Source organism: Capsicum annuum, chromosome 6 (assembly GCF_002878395.1).
Source record: "Capsicum annuum cultivar UCD-10X-F1 chromosome 6, UCD10Xv1.1, whole genome shotgun sequence".
Taxonomy (NCBI): domain Eukaryota; kingdom Viridiplantae; phylum Streptophyta; class Magnoliopsida; order Solanales; family Solanaceae; genus Capsicum; species Capsicum annuum.
In genome coordinates, this window is record NC_061116.1 from 224,996,208 (window position 1) to 225,017,316 (window position 21,109).

General features: G+C 35.7%; 3 protein-coding genes across 6 annotated transcripts; all 3 read right to left on the reverse strand.

Moving 5' to 3' along the window:
• Positions 1 to 677: 677 nt before the first annotated feature.
• LOC107875400 (probable inactive receptor kinase At5g58300) lies at positions 678 to 6,325 on the reverse strand. Of its 4 annotated transcripts, XM_047414183.1 has the most exons (4): positions 6,025 to 6,259; positions 5,886 to 5,941; positions 2,292 to 3,620; positions 678 to 1,662 (listed from the first exon to the last, which is right to left on the reverse strand). In XM_047414183.1, exons 3-4 carry the CDS (start codon positions 3,565 to 3,567, stop codon positions 1,070 to 1,072), a joined length of 1,869 nt encoding a protein of 622 aa, XP_047270139.1. In that variant the 5' UTR covers positions 3,568 to 3,620; positions 5,886 to 5,941; positions 6,025 to 6,259; the 3' UTR covers positions 678 to 1,069. The 4 variants fall into 4 exon arrangements, with proteins under 4 accessions (XP_047270139.1, XP_047270140.1, XP_016577594.1 ...); XM_047414184.1 differs by lacking the exon at positions 5,886 to 5,941 and having other exon boundaries at positions 2,292 to 3,498; positions 6,173 to 6,325; XM_016722108.2 differs by lacking the exon at positions 5,886 to 5,941 and having other exon boundaries at positions 6,025 to 6,224.
• Positions 6,326 to 11,985: 5,660 nt separating this feature from the next.
• LOC107875399 (RNA-binding protein pno1) lies at positions 11,986 to 13,024 on the reverse strand. Its single transcript, XM_016722106.2, has one exon. The coding sequence runs from the start codon at positions 12,779 to 12,781 to the stop codon at positions 12,143 to 12,145; it is 639 nt and encodes a 212-aa protein (XP_016577592.1). The 5' UTR covers positions 12,782 to 13,024; the 3' UTR covers positions 11,986 to 12,142.
• Positions 13,025 to 13,741: 717 nt separating this feature from the next.
• LOC107875398 (26S proteasome regulatory subunit 6B homolog) lies at positions 13,742 to 20,458 on the reverse strand. The gene is made up of 6 exons (XM_016722105.2): positions 19,735 to 20,458; positions 15,870 to 16,100; positions 14,868 to 15,026; positions 14,626 to 14,778; positions 14,329 to 14,412; positions 13,742 to 14,116 (listed from the first exon to the last, which is right to left on the reverse strand). Exons 1-6 carry the CDS (start codon positions 20,215 to 20,217, stop codon positions 13,982 to 13,984), a joined length of 1,245 nt encoding a protein of 414 aa, XP_016577591.1. The 5' UTR covers positions 20,218 to 20,458; the 3' UTR covers positions 13,742 to 13,981.
• Positions 20,459 to 21,109: the final 651 nt, after the last annotated feature.

Below are 21,109 nucleotides of genomic sequence, written 5' to 3' on the forward strand. Positions count from 1 at the left end.
GGTTAATGTGAAAGAATTTGGATTTGAGATTTTGTGTATTGATGTGTTTTTGTGATCATGTACTTGTATTTAGTTCATTGATGGATTTGCTCAAGTTAATTCAAGTTAATTTTGCATTTGATGAAGAAAAAAATTCATTGAAAAAGCTTATGGTAATGGTGAAAGAAATAGAAAAAGTGGTGTTTTTATGTGAAGAAGAAGAAGGAGGAGGAAGGGGAGGGGACGGGGGCTGCTGTCTAACGTAGAAGTAGAAGGAATTGAGGTGGGGTGGGGTGGGGGCTGTGAAAGAACGAAGGGGGTGGGGGTTGTGAAGAAGAAGAAGGAAGGGGGTGGGGTCTATTTTATTTATATAAAATATATTTTTTTATTAAAAAATATACTCTTTTTAAATATATATATATATATATATATATATATATATATATATATATATATATAAATAGTATATATAAAATATATAAAAAGTTAGTGTGTGGGATTATTAAAAAAAAAAAAAAGTCTTTTACGTGGCAAATGATATGACACTGATTTGGCAATGATGTGGTGCGTGTATAGCACACTCTCCGTCGTGAAAGTGGTATTCAGTTTTGAGGGGTAAAAATAATTCACTTTAAAGATGTTAAGAGGTAAATAAACGGAAGTTAAGTTTAAGTACTAAAGTGAGTTATGGCGACAAGTTCGGGGGAAAAGATGCCTTTTCTGTATTAAATAATATGTAAAATCATGAAATGGCTATCTGTTGATTTTACACCCTTGAAAATGATTTCATACTAAACACACCCAAATGAATTGTTGAGTGCAGAGCTGAATCTTACACAAGTGACAAGGAGTTCTTAAAAAGAAAAGAGGAAGACCAGCCTGTCTACTATATCTCCTAAGAAAAACAAATCAACAAATCCAACTTCCATTAGATACATTTGTCAATAGGATTGAATTGGAAAATTTAGGGGGAACATGTATGTTGTTGTTGTACTGGGTAATGGAATGAACTTCTCAGCACTTAGAAATTGTAAGTCCAAAATCCAAGGAATCAATGGATATGCACATTTGAAACATAGGGGATCTATTCTCACTCTGAGGAATGTCTGTTATCAGAGTTAGATTGCCTGACCTCTCCAATCATTCTAACAACTTCTTCCATGTCGGGTCGCATGTCCGGGACCTTTACAACACACGCCATAGCAATTTGCAGCATCTGTACCATCTCTTCTTCAATGTTCTGAAATCTCATCAAATCGACATCAAATACCTCTGATGTCCATTCCTCCCTGACAACTGATTGGACCCACCTAGGAAGGTCAACCATGTCATCACGCCCTGGTGATTGCATTGGCAGCTTACCAGTAAGCATCTCAAGTAGTAAGACACCGAAGCTGTAGACATCTGATTTATGACTATGCTTTCGGTATTCCATCACCTCAGGAGCGCGGTACCCTGGATAGCGAGAGGGTGGTGCAGGGAAGTTCATTATAGGGGCTAAACCAAAATCAGAGACACAAGCTTCCAGGTCTTGCTTGAGTAGGACGTTCGAGGACTTTATATTTCCATGAGTAAACTTTGGACCACCCATTGAATGGATGTGGGCAATCCCCTTTGCTGCTTCATGAGATATTTTAACTCGCGACTCCCAGTCCAGTGGAGTTCTTCCAGAAGTCTTGTTTCCTAAATGATCATGGGGTTTGATAGGGATTGGAGATCAGAAATATCAGCACTATTTAACATTGGCAGCATACTTTACACTGATAAGTTTATGCAGGTTAGTGAATGGAGATGAGTTCACATCACGGGTAGTCTTCCAGGATAGAGAATAGGTATATCATGCATGAAGATTTTCAGCACTAGCAGCTTTCCAGTTAGATAGGCGGCAAGATGGTGCTAGTGATAAACTACACATTGCATGGAGCAGTGATAGGTAAAAGATAGCTGGCAAATGTCAATATGTTGCAAGAGAAACAATAGATACAGAATCACATAACAGCTGTTTATACTCGTAAATTATAATAGACCTAGAAAGATCAGACATGTGCATATATTCGGAATGACTTTTTCTTCTCTAAAGTTCACAATTAGCTACAAGAAAGAATGCTCCTTTTAACACCAGTTCACAAGTTCAAACGTTCAAACTCAAATTGTTTAGATTCATTTAATAATTTGGACTTTACTTGAGTGCAGTTTGTATTGTGTTAGAAGTTTACTATTTAGTCATTCAATGACAAAGGGCGTATCAAGTTGCTATGCCAAAGACCATAAATAGAGAAAGGAAATGAAGATAAGAGCAGATGATGCCTTACCATGCAAGAGCATTGCCAAGCTGCCCGTTGAGAAATAACCATACACCAGTAGCTTCTCATCCTTGGAGTAATAATAAGCACGTAAAGGAACCACATTTGGATGTTGTCCAACTCTACCAATAATTTCCATCTGTTGTTCAAAATCCTTCTTCCCCACAATGACCTCTTTTAATCTTTTAACTACCACTGTAGTTGACTCCTCCAAAATAGCCTTATAAGCAGTTCCGAAACTCCCCTTTCCTAGCACTTCAGCTGAGGCTCTCAATAAGTCCTCGAGATCGAAATTGTACGAGCAGCCTTCAAAGAAAACCAGCTTATTTCTGTCGGGTTCTTGCACCCCACTACCAAACTCTTCCCTCGGCTTTTCGCTCCTTCCTCCACCTGAAGATTTACCTTTCATCACACCTGTGCCATCACCCCTTTTCCTCTTCAGGCAGCAGAAAAACATGATCACAACTAGCAGCAAGACCAGCACAGCTCCTCCAGCAGCAATAGCAATAATATATCCTAGTTTAAGTTTCTTCTTTGAGCTTTTTTCTTGAGTGTTTGGGGAAGGTGCAGGTGGGGAAGCGGATGGTGGTAGAACATGTGAACAAGGATTTAAGGGTAGTCCGCACAAGTGTGAGTTGCCCACAAAGGATGAATTTGGAAACTTATGGAGGGATAACGGAATAGAGCCATTAAGATTGTTGTGGCTTAAATTTAAATGTCTTAGCCTTGGAAGAGTGATATTGGGTATGGGTCCAGAAAGCAAGTTATTCTGGAGGCTTAAACCAGTTAGCTGAGACAAATTCTGAATTGTTTCAGGAATCTTACCAGTGAAGAAATTATGAGATAGGTCCAAAACATTCAGTTTATTCGAAAAAGAAGCAGGAATAGGTCCAGATAAGTTATTTTGCTGTAAGTACAGGGAATGGAGAGAAGGAAGTGAAGCGATAGCAGAAGGAAGGTTTCCGCCGAGACGATTGGATCGAAGGCTGATAATCCTTAAGCTATCCATCTTCCTGAAAGTATTATTTGGAAGTGAACCAATGAGTCCAACTCCTGGAAGTCGTACAGCCACCACATGGGCTCCATCACTACTACAAGTAATGCCTACCCAAGATGAGCAGATAGGAGTGGCAGGATTCCAGTTGATCTTCCTGCCATGTGGGACTGTTGTGGCAAAGTCGAGAAGGGCTTGCTTGTCCGAGTTTAGATCACCAAGGCACAGAGAAAGAAAAGTTGCTACAACAAAAAGAGAATGTAGCAGTTGATTGGTGTAGTAGATTCTCATGAGGAAACCTTCAACTGATTGAAAGCCACTATGCTGTCAGAATTGTGGCTGTCCTGGAATAAAACAATAGATAAACAACTTGAGAACAAAACAAACATCAAAGGGGAGAAAGGGAGGATAAAAGGACATTTTGACATAGCAAACATCTATGCAGTCAAAGTTACAAAAATTCCTCAAGAAAGATGTTTGGAGATGCAGTTTTGCACCAAAATTTTCATGATCTAAAACTGGATGACTTTTTATGGATTCGGAGTATCTATTAATCTGTGTCCATCTAATGTTTCACTTTGCACATACGTTCAAAAGCACTAAGCAATGAACTAGACTTAGATAATTCCTTATAAAATGCCAAATAGTAATTGTTCAATGTTTAACTAATTTTTCACCATCTGCAGAAGAAGATTAATAAAATTAATCATGTTCTCAAGGAACCAGAAAATAAAAGGCCGATCAAATAACATAATATGATGAAAGCTCTGCTGACTTAGTTAAAACTCTTATCCACCATACTACCAAGTAACAACACATAATTACTTCAAAAGCTATTCAATCTCATATTCACTGGTTAGAAGATCCATGAAATGAACTTCAAGTATAAAAACAGAAGTGATAATCGACATTATCTGTCTAGCCCGCAAATAAATAATTTTTTTTTGTGAAGTTCAAAAGTTAAAACTCAAAACTAGAGTCAGATTAGAAACAAAGCAGAACAAGATTTAGAGTTAACATACTAGAAAGATTGAGATGAAGGAAAAGATAAGCATGGCAATGCAATTCAGCACAAAAACGATATATTGTTTGCTTTTCAAGAAAGAAGCAAAATGCAAAAGAGAAGTGGGAAGGCAAAACAGGAAAAACCAGAAAGGTTGCCATATCACTTTCTAGGCCAAAAATAATGAAAACCTTATTCTACAGGGAAGCGCGCAAAAATGTTACAGATGGATGAATGATTACACCAACATAAGGAAAAAAAGAAAAAAAAAGATGCCAAGAGACACCAAACCACGTACAATATTAAACAGCTCAAAACAGAAGTAGTACTGTGATCAGAAAAGTATATAGTAGGAGAAGAAACATTCAAAGAAAAGTCTTGGGTTTACAAATATTCCATTTTCAATTTCATAAACAAAGAGTTTTGAAGTAGAAGAGCAAGTGCTAATATATACAAATAGCGAGACATTTAAGTATTCCAACTTGATAGTATATAATAAGCAAAGGGAAGGAGAATAACCATTTCTTAAAGGCTTAAAGTCATCTTGGGGCTAGACTAATCCATTTAATCACACAATTTTAAACCCTCGTGAAATGAAAATTTCTGATCCAAGATTGGAGCTTGAAATAGTTGATGAAGAAGAACTACATTTAAAAATCTACCAGATCATGGGGATTCTGGGGGTAGGGGGGTGTTTACCAATTACCACATTTCATAATTCAAGTAAATGTCAAGGAGAGTTAGGTTAGTTGGGGCTATTGAACAACCCCAATTCTTATGAGGTCCCAGTAATAGGGAATCCTAAGCTTCCATTAAACAAATATAATTCAATATGATACAATGCAGAAGGACCAACAACATTTTCAATTCTTTATATTTCCACATAGTCAAAGAAGCAAAACAGTGAAGAGCGAAGAGTACAGAGAACCAAACGTGTACTTATAGTCCAGGGTGCAGAGCCAGGACGTGCAAAATGGAAAATCATACTATATAATACAAGTTCAAAAAAAAAAATGTATATATAGTAGATGTTGAACCCCCTTTTATTAGTTGGCTTCTTCTTTATACACCTAATGTATCCTTGCTTTTTGAATTTTATACACGAACTATCAGTTGTGCGAGTTTCCTACCTTTACTATCACCAATTATTTGTCAAAACACACCTCAACTATTAATTGTCCACTTTTCCTACCTGAAACTTCAGGTATGAAACTCAAACAATTAATAGTTTAGGTGTATTTTAACAAATAGTTGGTGAAAATTCAGGTCGGAAACTCGCACAACTGATAGTTCAGGTATGATACTGGTGTGTTTTTGACCATTAACTCTATTTTAAACCAACTTACTGAAAATCCTAGCTCGACCACTTTTTAATACTCCTCCATCCATTCTCATGTAGATTTCCAAGTCAAGAGTCAAATGGGTTTAATTTTCTACATGGATTTCCTAATTATTTTTTAGAAACTAAATTCAACAGCTACACAGTTCAATCTAACAATGCCAAACAAATAGTAACCGAAGGAGCAAACAGATCTGCTACCAAAATTGACAGAACAAAAGTCGAGCTGAACAAATACAAAGAGATAGTAAAATTCAGAAAAAATACCTCAATTTGAAGAAACCCCTTCAAGTTTTTAGGAGGAATTAACAGTACACATGAACCTTCAAATAGAAATTTATCAACTGAATAGTAACCACATTTTGCATAAAATAGGAAATCCACATATAGCTAAGCTGAGAAGTACCGTTTTGCTTAAAGGTGAGGGGAGTAAATATTGGATCTGTGTAATGGAAAATATGTATAATATTAATATATGTGTAGAGAAACTGAAGGAGAAGCAAATTGAATGAGTGTGCTTAGTGCAAGTGAAGAGTAAGAAACGCTAGTAAATATAAGTAATGGTAGTATAATAATATAGTAAGAATAAATAGTAGTAATAACAGAATAATTGTCTGAATTTCTAACAAAGAAAAAAAAAATGTCTGAATACTAAACATTAGGGTGATATACATTTATTATATCCGAAAGACTCGAACAATTTAATCCTTTTGTGCCACTATTATTACTTGACAAATACATGCGATTTCAGTGAAATGATTTTTTAGCTTTTTATTGAAAAAAAATAAAAAATTATATATTTTTGTGAGTAAAGCATCTATTACCTTTAAAACTATGATTAAATTTGTTACGATACACTTCAACTTGAAGGGAATTCCATTACCTCCTGAATTAAATTTAGCGTATTTTTATCAATCTAAATTTTGTATATTTTTATCAATCGTTTTAATTGACATAACACGTTTTGTCAATTTTTTAAGCTGATATGACACCTTTGATATGATCCTCATTATATGCAATAAAAGTATCAGTTCAGCACAAAAGGGTGAAAAAATATGTTAAAATTGAGTTCAGGATAAGTTGAAGTATGTCGTACCAACTTTGATCGTAGTTCGAGGGGACTGGATGCTTACCTCTCTATTTATGTAAGAAATTTTTATTTTTATGTATAATATATTTGAAAAGTTTGCTCTTTTATTTAAATTATAAATAGGTAAGAAAGGTCCTTTCATCTGTTGATTCAATTTTTCTTTTTTAAAATTAATTAAATTATACATATTTCTTGTGAAGGACAGTTGGATGAGCATGATAGAAGAAGGATAGGTAAGGCAATTACTCCCTTTTAGAGGTGGAGGTGGGGATGTGGATGGTCCAAGGCTAAAAGTTGGTGTGTATATTTAATGGAAAAAGATTACTCACCTCAAAGTCCTCTTAATTTTATTAGGTGGATTTAATCATTATTATGTTTTGCTTCTATAAATAATGATCTTAAATTTCTATTAATTGAGAGTATTCTATTCATATACTTAGTAAATACATCACAATGTAGGTTTTGTAAACTCATTATAGTATGTTAACTTTTTTATAATTATAAAAAAAAAAAATTTAATCTAATTTATCATCGCTCAAAACTTGCTTTGTTAGCTTCATATGACGCATGTTATTTCGTTCTCCACATATATTAATCATTATTTGTAGCTCACATATTTTTTCCGTCTCCAATATCTTTTGTTTTATCTTTCCTTTTTTGTTTTTTCAGTGGTAGACCTGACTATCTTAATTGATTGAAAATTAACATGTCATTTTGAACCAATATGCTTGTCATTTGGTTAGTACTTATAAGGATTCTCTAGACAAACTAAAAATTCTTTTTGGTAGTCATGCTTGAAGAAACAAAGTGCCAAAAATGAAAAACAAAAGCAGGTCAATAAGAAAAAAAAAGAAAAGGAAAGAATTAAACACATGGTCCCCAATAAAGAATATGAAATTGATAAGGTACATTAATTATATTCACATGGGTGTGGTGAAAATAATATGCGTCGTTTGGTACGCAAAATGATAAATTCATATGATATTTGATTGACGATATAAATTTATTTTATTCAATATGAGATTATTTTTTCACATCTTCCAAACGAAATAAATTAATTCAAAAAATTTAATCCACATACCAAACTACCTTTGATACTAAAGAGAAGGGTTGATTTTGCAGTAATTTCGTAAGAGTGTTCAATGTTCAACTGTCCAATTTATTTTTTTTTCATTCGATGTTCGATGTTCGATGCCCATATTGAAATCCAACTAATTCAAATTCGCGCCGCGTAGGGTCTCATTCGGGGAAACGCTCCCTACCAAGGATTTTTTCATATCCAAGATTCGAACCCGAGCAGCTACATCCCCTGCACCACATCTTTTGGCGGCAACTGAATTGATGAACCGCTTGATAATTACTGTCAACAATTTAGGATATTTCTGTATTGCGTTGTTTGATAGATATATCAAAATATTTTTACTAAAGAAGTAAAAAAAAATATGATGAATTTATTTTGATGTTAGGAAATAAAACAAGAAAATAGAAAAGGAAGTTATTATGAAAATAGTAGTGACGTATGATGCTTCCCTTTCTGATAATTAGGAGCAATAGAAAGCATGCGTTGAGAAGTCCTACTCATAAGTCGGGCGGATATAGAGTATTACGTGCGGATTTTCGAGAATCAGTAACTTTCATATAGTTCTTGAGTTTATATTGAAAAAACTAGTAAATATATAAGAATTATAAGTTGGAAACTCACAAACAAAATGTGTTATTAATCTATTGGTAAAGAATTATAAGTTGAAAATACACAACTTTTAAATTCTAAATCCGTCTCTATCATCAATCATCGTCATCATATTGTCGTATTTTGGAGGAGTCTTGTTTTTACGATAAACTTAAATTCATATGACATAAGTATTAGTATTACATGGGATGCATGTTCTTATCTTGAATAAAGATGTTACAAGATGTTTTCTTGGTTCATTGTAAAAATTAAAATGGACGAATTATAGTAGGTTTTTGGCCATCAAAATTAAAAAAAAAATTAAGTTGAAATTGAAATTAAAGTTGAAGTTGGTGTTGTATTTGGCCATATCTTTTTGAATTTTTTCCTTGGACTTTTTTTTAATTATAATTTTATACCCTCAATTTTTAAAAATTATCAAAATCACCCATCTTAACTAATTTACCTACAAAATACAACCAAATGTCAAATAGGAGATAATAATGTTGCCTTTGTTGTTAGTTGCATCAAGAGTCACAAGAATGAACAGATTAAAATCCCGCTGTATTATAAGGAAGAAAAAAATTGAAGTTGCCTTTAACTCTGAGGTCTTTTATCGATGGAAGTAAGAAGAAATGAGTAACGTGATAGCTACGCATTTAACTCCGATTATTGGCTAAAATTAATAGGGTGCTTTTATAAAAGTAAAAAGATGGGTTATCCGTAACAATAAATGAAGTTGAAAAAAAGTGATTCACTTTTTCAAAAACAATTTGGAATTGAATTTGGTATTCTCATGTGGCCAACACCTCAATTTTCACAAGGTGAAATAATTTTTCGAAAAAAGTAAAGAATTCTTATGGCCAAACAGGTCCCTATAAGGTTACATTTTCAAGTTTGGGAAGAAAGAGCACACTTAAATTAGGTAGGTCTAAAGAAGTTATACAATGAACAAGATTCCTTGGTAGTGATATGCAAGGTTGGAGATTCTGCATGAAACCTAACTTCACAAGCAAATAAGAGTTCACCAGTAGGATAAAACAATACAAACACAACTAAGAGATGAGAAGGGCAGTCAAAATATAAGATGAAACAGACAGTAGGACAAATAAAACAGGTATTCCAACAATAACCAGCTAAGCCATTCGAAATCAGGGAACACATCATAATTACAAGTTATTAATCTGTCTGAAGAGGACCACACACAGCACAGCAAGGATGGAGGGGGGGAGTGGGGGGGGGGGGGGGAATTAGAGATATGTCATGCTATCAGATCAACTAATCACTATTTCAGGACCATTTACTGTGTTAACTAGCACATTTGGAAAGATCTGTTGGAAGCATTTCACTTGAAGTACCCAATGTCATGCAAGTAAGAAAACAACCAAGGTTTAATTTTATCTACCAGATTTATACCGGCAGTAGCACTCGAGCATAAAATTCTCTTACTCGTCTCTCCATAGTAGTCTACTAGTACAAGACCTTGAGACTAACCCCAACCACACTTATCTACTACTATCATGCTATCAAGATTCAAGATCCAAATTGTGGCCTCAAATGAGAAAGAAGATACATCATACATGCTGAGGCACTTGTGCTCATTTAAACAGAAACGTGTCGAACGCATATCTCACAGACATAGGAAATTAGTAATTTTCAAAACAAAATCTCAACAAAGGGGTGGAGACAATGATCACAGCACACAGATTGTCAAGCTTAATGCGCATGGCTCTTCTACCAAATTTGTCATTTCATATGGACAAACGATATTATCTGAGAAGTTATATTCAGTGATGTAGGTACACCTTTAGCATTAGATATAGCTATGAAAAAAACAGAACCAGGCCCGGTATGGCTAAAGTAAAGGTGGAGATGTCCCTCAATAACCTATCCTAAAAGTAACGGGGAATCCCTTGGCAGTAGCTTCCAACACTTAGAATTGACCTCCTCAAGTGCCAGATATGAAACTTTTCTGAATTTCATACAGAACTACTTACTTGAACTGATCTAAGCTCTTAGAGTTGGTCTGGAGGTTGAAAATTTTCCACTTAACAAGCTAGAATATGAGGAGAATCCCAATGATGAATTGCAGAGTTTCAAAAAAAATTCAAAAGGCAGCTAAAAAATCAAGAACAGTGAAGTCAAAGTGGAAATGGATGAGGTAAGTGGTAAGCAAAGAGAAACTTTCCATTTGCAATCAAACAATATGCTTATGCTCTATCTTTTGGGCGTCTGGCCTATACAGTGGAAAGGAGACCAGTGATGAGGATTGAACAATCCACACACTAATTCCAAAAAATATAAACTCCAATAAATCTCTCTCAAATTATTCTACTATGCTCAGGGATGAACAGTTAAGCCATCAAAATCTTTAACTCTACTATGAGATGGGCAATTAACTCATCAAAACATTTAACTCTGTGTACGACAACAATAACAACATACCCAATGTAAGTGGGGTCTGGGTAGAGCGCACGTAGTAAGGAAAGGAGTGAGGGCATTCATTCGAATCGAATAGTTGAAACTACTATAACTCCTATTTTTCTGTTTTAAGAGAAGCCTTCTAGCTCGTTTTAAAGCGTTGAAGAGAGAGATAGAACATTCTACAGATAGTTGTTGAGGAAGCTAACTACGAGTCCATTTTCAAGGACCTTATACCTACCTCGAGGAGGTAGAGAAGCTGTTTCACTATATGTACTCTTAACCTATAAATGAAAATGTGCACTGGTAACTTAACCAACTTATCTTATTGCAATAATCATAGAACAGTCTGGAAAAGCATATAAGAATTGCAAACTATCTTATATGGCTTGCTGAATGAAATTACCCACTTAAGTATAAAAGCTATAATATGAGAACATCGCCAATAATGTATGTGCAGTAGAAAATTGGGGTTTGTGATGATGAATACAGAGTTTTACCAAGGCAAAAGGTACTTAAATTCAAGAACAGTGCATTCCAACTTGAAAGGGATTAGGCAAGGGGTAAGAAAGGAGATACTTCTCATTCCAATGAAGGAATATGCTTATGCTCTTTTGTGCGTCTGGCATGTACAGTGGAGAGGAAACAGGGACCAGTAGCGAGGAATGGACATCCCACACGCTAATTTTGAGAATTATATACTCCAATAAGCCTCTCTAAAATAATTCTACTCTGCTCTGGGATGAGCAGTTAAGCCATCAAAATCTTTACCTCTACTATGAGATGGACAATTAACTCATCACAACATTCAACTGTGCACTAACAACAACATCATAACACCCACGTGTAATCCCAAGAACAGGGTCCATTAACTGTGTAAGCTAGGGTAGAGTGAACGCACACCTTACCCCTGCCTCGGAAAGGTAGAGAAGGTTGTTAAATTATGTACTCCAACGTATAAAAGAAATCACACGTTGGTGACTTAACTAACTTATCTTATTGCAACAATCATTACATAGTCTGAAAAAGCATATATGAATCACAAATATCATACAATGTATGCACGTATTTAGATAATACACAAAACATCAATACTAGCTAAACCGAATAGCAACTCCGTTCATACATATAAGCTCGTCTCCTCATATACATAATCACCATAAATTTATAGTATCGAAACATCTCTATTAAAAAAGATCAACTTCATAAAACATCTGTATTGAATAGCCAATAATCCCCTCCAAGCCACATATTAGTACAATACATAACATTTGAACCAAAAATTTCCGGCAAAACTCAAAATTTGATACTTTTAAACCATTCTATAAATCGACAACAATAAAATTAAAGCATCTCGGCCCGCGCAGTAACGGCTCTAAGCTTAGAATAAACCTTACCAGCAGGAGAACCCAAAATGAGACTACAAAGTGAATCTCTAGCAATCTTAATATTCAAAAAAGACCCCAATATATGTATCTTGCAATCCGCAATCACAATCCTAGTCTTCGTCGCATTCTCTATAGCAAATTTCGTCTTCCCTCCTTTCCCTGATAATCTACCAATAGCTCGAGATAAATGCTCACCTCTTAGCGTCTTCACATCCTTAATTTCAAATGAATCTACGTACAATTCATCGAGACGGAGCAATGCAACAGCATCACACACATCAAACCCTAGCATAAAAGCGTGAACGAAATCAGCGCACTTTTGGAGGTTGCTAATGTCGGGTGTGTCGGATCGGGTCTTGAGTTCGACCCGGCGTTTTTTGAGGTTCATACGGATGTCGATTTTCATCTGTTCGAAAACTGGAGTGTAGATTTCCATCCATACTTTTTTCAGAGGTGTGTAGCGGTGCTGTGGGACTGTGACTTTGCGGAACTGGACGTGGCCTCCGGAGATCTCGTGGGCGGTTAGAGGTTGAAAATTGGGCTTCGCCGGTAAGGTTGTTGATGGGTTCTCGGCCGTCGGATTGTCAATATCCATGGCGGCGCCGGCACAGGGAGAAGGAGGACCAGGAGATATAGGGTTTCTAAGAGGTTTTTCTAAATCTACAAATCTATAATATATACACACACTACTATATGGGCCAAAAATTGGGCCAGATTTTAGGTCTGGCTAAGTCGAAAGGCCCATACTTACTACTACTTCATGCTGATATACTCATTATTTAGATTTTGTTTCCATTTTTAAAAGTAAAGATTCATCAAAAATTAGATTATAGTTTTAGACCATAATCTAGTGTTCTGTCAAGGATCAGTTTGCTCAAATAGAATTTTTAGACCGTGGTCTAACAGATTACTCTCGACTTTTGAATCGGATTAGAAAAGAAAGTAGGTTATTTTGTTTTTTAAAACGGAGGGAGTAATAAACTGCAACAACTTGTATGATAAATAAAAAGAGGATTATTTACTACACAAACTATCCCAACTTATTAAAGTTTGAACATACTAAACTAGTAAGTGGTGCTCCTATTCTCCATCAAAACACTACACTATTTGGAAAATCGAAGAGTTTTCTCTGCCTTTGGCTATTAGTTATTCAAGTACTTAGCTGATTTGAGTTATATATATATATATATATATATATATATATAATTTTCAGATATGTAAATTCTAATTCAATTTGAAGAATTTTAGATGTTTTTCTTTACTCTTTAGTAAAGTCTGCATTTATTCCAATAGTGCGGTCGCTAATCCAACGCAAGACATGACCAAACTATTTCAAAGGAACTTGTGCCATTTTATCCTCAATGGTGCCGCTTGCATCTGAGAGGATTCCCAAAATCCAATCCTCCATTTTATCCTCAATGGTGCCGCTTGCATCCGAGAGGATTCCCAAAATCCTTTACTTATACACGATGCACAAGTATCACTAAATAAAAAGTGTGATGAGATAAGTCATTCCACAGAATCTGATACTGAAATGTCAGACGAAGTCCAAGGACACACTCGCAATGAGATATTAATGCAGCTTCTGAGAAAGTGCAGAACAAAGAAGAACTTTGCATGTCAAATAGATCTCTAGACTGCTAATAAGCACTTAATGAAAGAACAAGTAACTGGACTAGAATTGTACAAGCCATTAGATGTTTGACAAACCAACAGTACAATAAAATCTTCAATCTAGAAAACCTTCAGAGGTGGGTCGATCTCTAGAAAATATTTGATCATCTATTTTTATAAATCACTTGTAGAACTCAAAGTCCGTATCCGGCTTCTTCACATTGGTCCTGTAACCCTTTTCAAAGTCCTTGGGGAGTATGACATATCGATTCTTTCGCACTGCATGCATACCTGCTTCCTGACAAATAGCTGCAATCTGCACACATTGCAACATGCATCAGAATCGTGCTGGTCGAATTGACTCTACAATTGATGCTCATTCACATTTTCAAAATAAAAGGATCAAAGCAGACACAGCAAAATAAAGAACAAATACTTAGAGCTTTAACACCTGACCTTCCACATTTTGGATAAGTAGTGGAGCATCCTATTCTCTGTCAAAAATAGATGAAGGGTAAAGAGACAAACCTCAGCAGCACTAATTTTATCAGGGCGAGAAACATAATCTTCCAAGTCAACCTCGTCACCTAAGTTCATCTTAGCAGTGCAGACCTGGCAAAATCATCCAGCTTCAGATTCAGCGTTCATTATGGAAATAATTCATTATGGAAATACAGGAAGAAGATATCATAATGAGAGAGAGGCACAATTCATAAACCAATCTATCTTAACTTCCTTACATTTTTCAAATCTTGACTATTATTAGTTAGGTAATGCAAAATGGGGTTAAAGAAGATCCTGAAAGCAAAATCATTCAAATTCTACCTGAAAAACTAGCCTCTTTTGACGCCTATCAGGCAAAGGAAATTCAATCTTCCTGTCAAGCCTTCCAGGACGCAGAAGTGCAGGGTCCAAAGTATCAGCTCGGTTAGTTGCCATGATAACTTTCACATTCACGGTCTGGTCAAATCCGTCCATCTGCAGAAGACAAAACAAAAGAAAACCTCAAAAACAATGCAAAAAGTGGAAACTCTGATGGGATACTTTAGGAATTTGTAGAAGCCTACCTGATTTAGCAACTCCATCAGGATACGCTGGACCTCCCTATCAGCTCCAGTCTGAGCATCGAACCTAGCAGTAGCAATTGCATCTACCTCATCAATAAATATAATTGCAGGCGCATTTTCTTTGGCAAGTCGGAAGACATCACGAACCATTCGTGGACCCTGAATAGTCAGATAATAAGTGAAGTAAGTAAAGCCTGAATGATAGAAACAAATGGAGTCTTATATTTTTTGTGGACAGACTTTATCCAAACTAGGAAATAAGGAGGAGATCTCCAGACAGAAAATTTTGTGCCCGAGAACTTTAAATTGAACTGAAGTTGCATCTCAAATAAAAGAGTTGTGCAGAACAGGCTGCAAGTAATGTAGAATAAAGCAATCCAAGCTGCATGTTGACAGAACTGAAATGCTCTACTCAATTGGTCGCAGAAAGCTGGTCTGTCTTTAACTTCACAAACACAAAATAGAAAACGCCGGTCTGTCTCTATAAGCATCAGAGTGGCCTTCTATATGACGCTTTAATTTCAAGTAATAATTCTTGTAAATGATGTTTGCTAGTCAATAAAACAGGAATAGGGTATCCCATGTCCCTCATCTTTACTGATCTATAGATTTTATAATCAAGATATTTACTGATCTATATTAATAGTGCCTTCTTTTACACTTTAAGATGCTCAAGGAGTTTCTAGAGGAGTATCCAGGTCAGTGCCAAATACATGTGTAAACTTCAGGAGGTCATGAGACCTAAACAATAGCCACCAATCAAGAAATTAAAAAGAAAAGAAGTCTTAGACAAGATGTCACTAGCTTCTTTCTTCCAAATTCCTTTCTATACAATAGAAACGAACAATTTATAAGAAAAAATTGTGTTTACAATAATGCGGTCCAACGTTGTTTGAAAATAATGCAGTTCGAATGGTTTCAACCATTAACAATGAGTGAGTAACAACGAAATTGACACATAAAAACAAATAGCTCAGGGTATTCCATTACTTCAATACATACCTCACCCAAATACTTCTGGACGAATTCTGAACCAACAACTCTTATGAATGCAGCAGTAGTGTGATTAGCAACAGCCTTTGCAAGCATAGTTTTTCCAGTACCTGGTGGACCATAAAGCAAGACACCACGGGGAGGATCTATACCAATCTGCTTGTACAATTCATGATGGGTCAAAGGTAACTCAACAGCCTCACGGATTTCCTGCTTTTGTATGTCACATCCTCCAATATCCTGGGGTGAGGAAAAAATTAGACCAAGGAAAATAGGAAGAGAATGAAAAAGCACATTAACAGAATCCTATACTATATCAGTTTCCACTTGCTTGCTTGTAGCAGTAACAAGTGACACGTGGAATGGACACGAGCATCTGTAATGAGCATTTATCAGGATAAAAGCATAATGGGTCATTCATCATTGGTGTCTGTCTACATAACTAGATTCACTCATTACTTATATCACGCTACCACACTAATGTTTCATGATTTTGAAGAAAAAAGTTGGAGAAAAGACCACAATTTGCGCACTCCATACCATGTTTTCTTTTTCTTTTTGAAGGTGCACTCCAAACCATGTTTTATAGATAACTGAACTTAGACTACAAAATCTGTCATTGATCAGTTAGTTACAAATTCATTTATATCACTTGGAAACTTTTTTCTTTCTTTCCCACAATATAATATAGGTTGTGTATAAAAAACTCGCACACTATATCCACATTCATCCAGGATACACATTTATGAAGCTTCAGATATTCAAAGACACCAATAACAACTCTTTGTTATCCTATTTATTTTGAAAGATATGTTCTGCTTTATTGCTTCTTATGTCTTCCTGGTCGGATTCTTGAAGCAAGAGATGCTTCTTTCTGCAACCAGTAAACAAGGTTTTCATATTTCCCTTTTGCTTTTGAGATCAGAATGATGTGGCTGATGGAAGTATTGCACATATGGCATCTACTTATAGACTATAGAACGAGTACTATAAACCACTTGTCTGCCTTTCAGAAGGCCAAAATAGGATTTTTCGGATAAGGTTATGGAAAAGCCATGGTACTACGCAGGTTTTATTGGGTAATGACGAGCTAGACTGATGACGCTCTTTCAAGGAAAAATGTGCTACAGACACAACAGCTGCGCTGGTAGTACCGTAGTTATTTATCACGGACAGGGTGATAGGAAAAAAAAAGAATATATTGTGCATATGATGGTAGAAAGTAGGATAAATAAGAATATATTGTTCATATGATTGTATGAAATTAGGGTAAATAAGAATATATTGTGCATATGATTGTATGAAATTAGGGTAAATAAGAATATATTGTGCATATGATTGTATGAGACTAGTGTATTGATTGATTATTAAATAGAAACAATCTCCTCAATGAGTTATCAAGTGTCTTTTTTCAAATGGAGCTTCTTTACTTGGTCTCTAATTTACTAGTGAAAATATTGTCATTCTTGTCATCGATGTGTTACACGGTCTATGATAAGTTGTTAACCATATATGAAGCACCCTTTCCTTTTTAGTCCCTCCCAAAAAGAATATCATCTTACTATAATTAGTAACAATGTAACTTTAAAATTCAGCAAAATGAAGTGCTTTAACATTATGTTGTAACAGTGTTGTGAAAAGCACTGAAGCGCTCGCTTTAAGTGAGAAGCGACAGTGGGTCGCTTTTACACTTGAAGCGTTAGGGCGAGAAAAAAGCTCTTGCTTTAGGTCCAAAAGCGAGAAGAGATGAAGCAAAAAAAGTGCAGAAAAGCTCGCTTAAGTGGATATTTTAAGTTTTTTTAGGGGTTTTTTCGGTGGAGGATAAGTTGCGGGAAGTGCGGTAAAGATGGTTTGGCCACATGATGAGGAGGGGCACCAATGCCCCAGTTCGTAGGTGCGAGAGGCTAGCCTTGGAGGGTTTCAAGCGGGGTAGGGGTAGACTGAAGATGTACTAGAGAGGAGTCATTAGACGTGACATGGAGCAGGTACAGCATGCTGAGGACATGACCCTTGGTAGGAAGGTTTGGAAGAAAAGTATTAAGCTTGAGGGCTAAGGTGTGTGATCGAGTGGTAGTCTGTAGATAGGAGGGTTAAGAATAGCTTGGTGGGTAGTTCTAGTTTTGGGGGAGGGGGATCCTTGGTTTGTTGATTATACTTCATTTTTGTGGATGTTGCTTCTTTGTTACTTTATCATGTTGCTCTTCTTTTGGTCTACGGTCCTTTGTCTTGAGCCGGGGGTCTATCGGAAACAGCCTCTCTACTCCTTTGGGATAGTGGTATGGACTGCGTACATTCTACCCTCCCCAGACCCCATTGTGTGGGAATATACTGGGTTTGTTGTTGCTGTTGTGTTGTTTTATTGCTTTATTTAATTTATTTTATTTAAAACTCTTAAGTGACTATACCGACTGCATTGCTGCTGCGACTTTTCTGGAACAACAGCTGAAGGTATGCGACTTCTTCTTCTCTATTTCTCCTCCTCTTCTTCTTCTCCTCCTATTAGGATTTTCTAGTTTTTTTTTCTTCTTCTCTATTACTCTTTTTCATCTCTGTTTTTTTTTTCTCTTCTTCTTTTCTGTTTTACTTTTTTTTTTGTTGTAGGTAATCTGACTTCCAACTTTGTTTTTTTCTTTTTACTTTTTTTTTGTGTTGTATGTAATCTGACTTCCAGCTTTGTTTTTCTTCTTTTTACTTTTTTTTTTTGTTGTATGTAATCTGAATTTTGTTTATCAGTATATATTTTTAGTATTTTAGTAGTTTGCTTGAATGCTTGTTATGACTATCTATTCTCTTTATAATTTGAGTATGGAAAGATTATGTTATTTATTGAGTTGTTGGTTATTTATTTATGTATGTTTAATATTTTTAAATTTCGTACTAAATAGCGCTTTAATCGAAAAAAGCGTGCGCTTCGCTTCACGCTTCTCGCTTCTGTGAAGCGAGCCCTCGTCGCTTTTTTTCGCCTCTCGCTTTTCAAAACACTGTGTTGTAAGCAACATTCACCTTGTTATTTAATTTGGTAAGCAAAAAGGAATAAACGTAGAAACTTTGATAATCTATCTTATGACGTTCTTGGTTGCATCACCTTCTTATCGAGCTTCATTCTACTAACTAAAGTTATCCAAGGTCTTCGTGAGCAATCATTAAAGAAAATCTTGGGATTACTTTATTCATAAATGCAAGAATTTTAGTGACTAACTGGAAATCCTGCTTACAAGATGTATGCAAGATAATTCTTGGGTTAAAAATTCTGGTTTGGATAGTGGAGACAGTTCATCTAATGGAGTCTACATCTAGCTAATAGTTAAATCTGAATCAGAACTCATAACCACTTTAAAAGTAAAACCTAATGCTAAAGCTAAAACCTAATGCTAAAGCTCCACAACTCATGAGCTCGCACTATAAACAAACTCTAATTAACCAATTAAGAAAACTAAGGTAAAATTGTCCAATAAGAAAGGCATCCTAGAGCACTAAAGCTCTCACTATGTGAGGGTTACACGCAAGGGCCGTAACACAAATGTCTATTATACGCAACCTTACCCTACATTTATGCAATAGACTATATCCATAGCTCAAACCCGTGAACTCCTGGTCACGTGATAGCAACTTTACCGGTTACGCCAAGGCTCACCTTCAACTTCACTCATAATCACTATAACTAAAACCTAATGCAAATGTGAATGTTCCACAAGTCATGAGCTCACTATAATCAACCAATTAAGTACACCGAGTTAAAATTGACCAATAAACCCGAAGTAATAACAAACATTGGGACCATAACACATAACCCTGATCAATATTAACATATAAACCCTACACAATATATTCAGGCATACACAAATTTCGCAATTCGTAAAAAACTAAAACTTACATTGTACGTAACATCAGGCTTCTCAGATTGACTCAGCAACGAAATACTCGAATCCGCCTCCGGAGGCAAGACATCAACAAGCGCATTCGAATGACGATGCAAAGCAACAGAAGCCGAAGGCTTAAGCAGCTCCCGATTAATCGTGCTCAATATCCTCACATAGTAATTAGATCCCGTAGTAGAACCAACAATCGCATTATTCTGATCAATCATCTCCATAAACTGTCCAATTACTAACGGCACCGATTGGATCCGTTTAACCTCTTCCTGTGCACGTAAATGTTCGCGCCGGAGATTTTTCAGTTCGTCTTTCACATATTCTTCTTGGATCTCGATGAATTCCAGCTGCCGTTGGAGGGATTTCAGGCGAGCGTAGAGATCGTCTTCGCCGTTTTCGATGTGGATTTCGTGGGAGGATGAGTCGTGTCGGATTGCGGGAGGTTCGGGTAAGGGTTTTGGATCGAGGACCATTGGGGCTGCCATTGTTGGAAGTGGAGAAAAAGTATGGAGCTGATTAGAGAATGGAGAGAATGGAGTATGAAGCAAGAAATTGGGTTTTAACTAACCCGATTTTGTTCTCCGCTCTATGGGTTTTCGGAGCTAAGGAGTCGGGTATGGAGCAAGCAGTTCTATAACTATCCAATCATGTTTTAAGGAAATTAGAAAAAAAATGGAAATACTTTAATTTATGAGTGATTCGTCCCATTTTATGCGTCATGAGTTTGATCGTGATATTAATCAAGTTGTCCTTCATTGAAAGATGTAATTACCATCATCTTTAATTAAATGAGATCAATAAGAATAAAAATGAAATTGTATTTTTAAATAGTTATCAAATAAAAAAAACGACTTTATTTTTTGGACTAATAAAAAAAGAAACCGATAACACATAAAATGAGACGGAGGAAGTATAATATATTAGTGTAATCACGATATATTAGTATAATCATGGAGTAGACTAGAGTATATTCAAGCAATTAGAATTGACACGTTTGAGGAAACAAGTTCAAGAAATCTGACATTTACTGTTCTATGGTTAATCCATCTAAATTGTCTTTTATATGTTCCTTTGTGATTTCGCTCATCCGCTCACCGATCGTAATTACTTGGATCAAAATTAAGATAATTTTCTTTTCATTTTTATTTGGAATCCAAAATAACTGCTTCTTATATGCAGTTTATGCTTGTTATTTGTTTGCTACGTTAAAAAAAAACTCATGGTTCATAATTTGGATTACATAATGCTACTAAAAATTGTATTACTACTAGATTCGTTAAGTTGATGTTTTAGGGTGGAATTACGTAAAATTTTTATAGTAATACTAAACTTCTGATTTACCGTCAAGATGTGGTACTTTTCAAATATTTTTCCTTC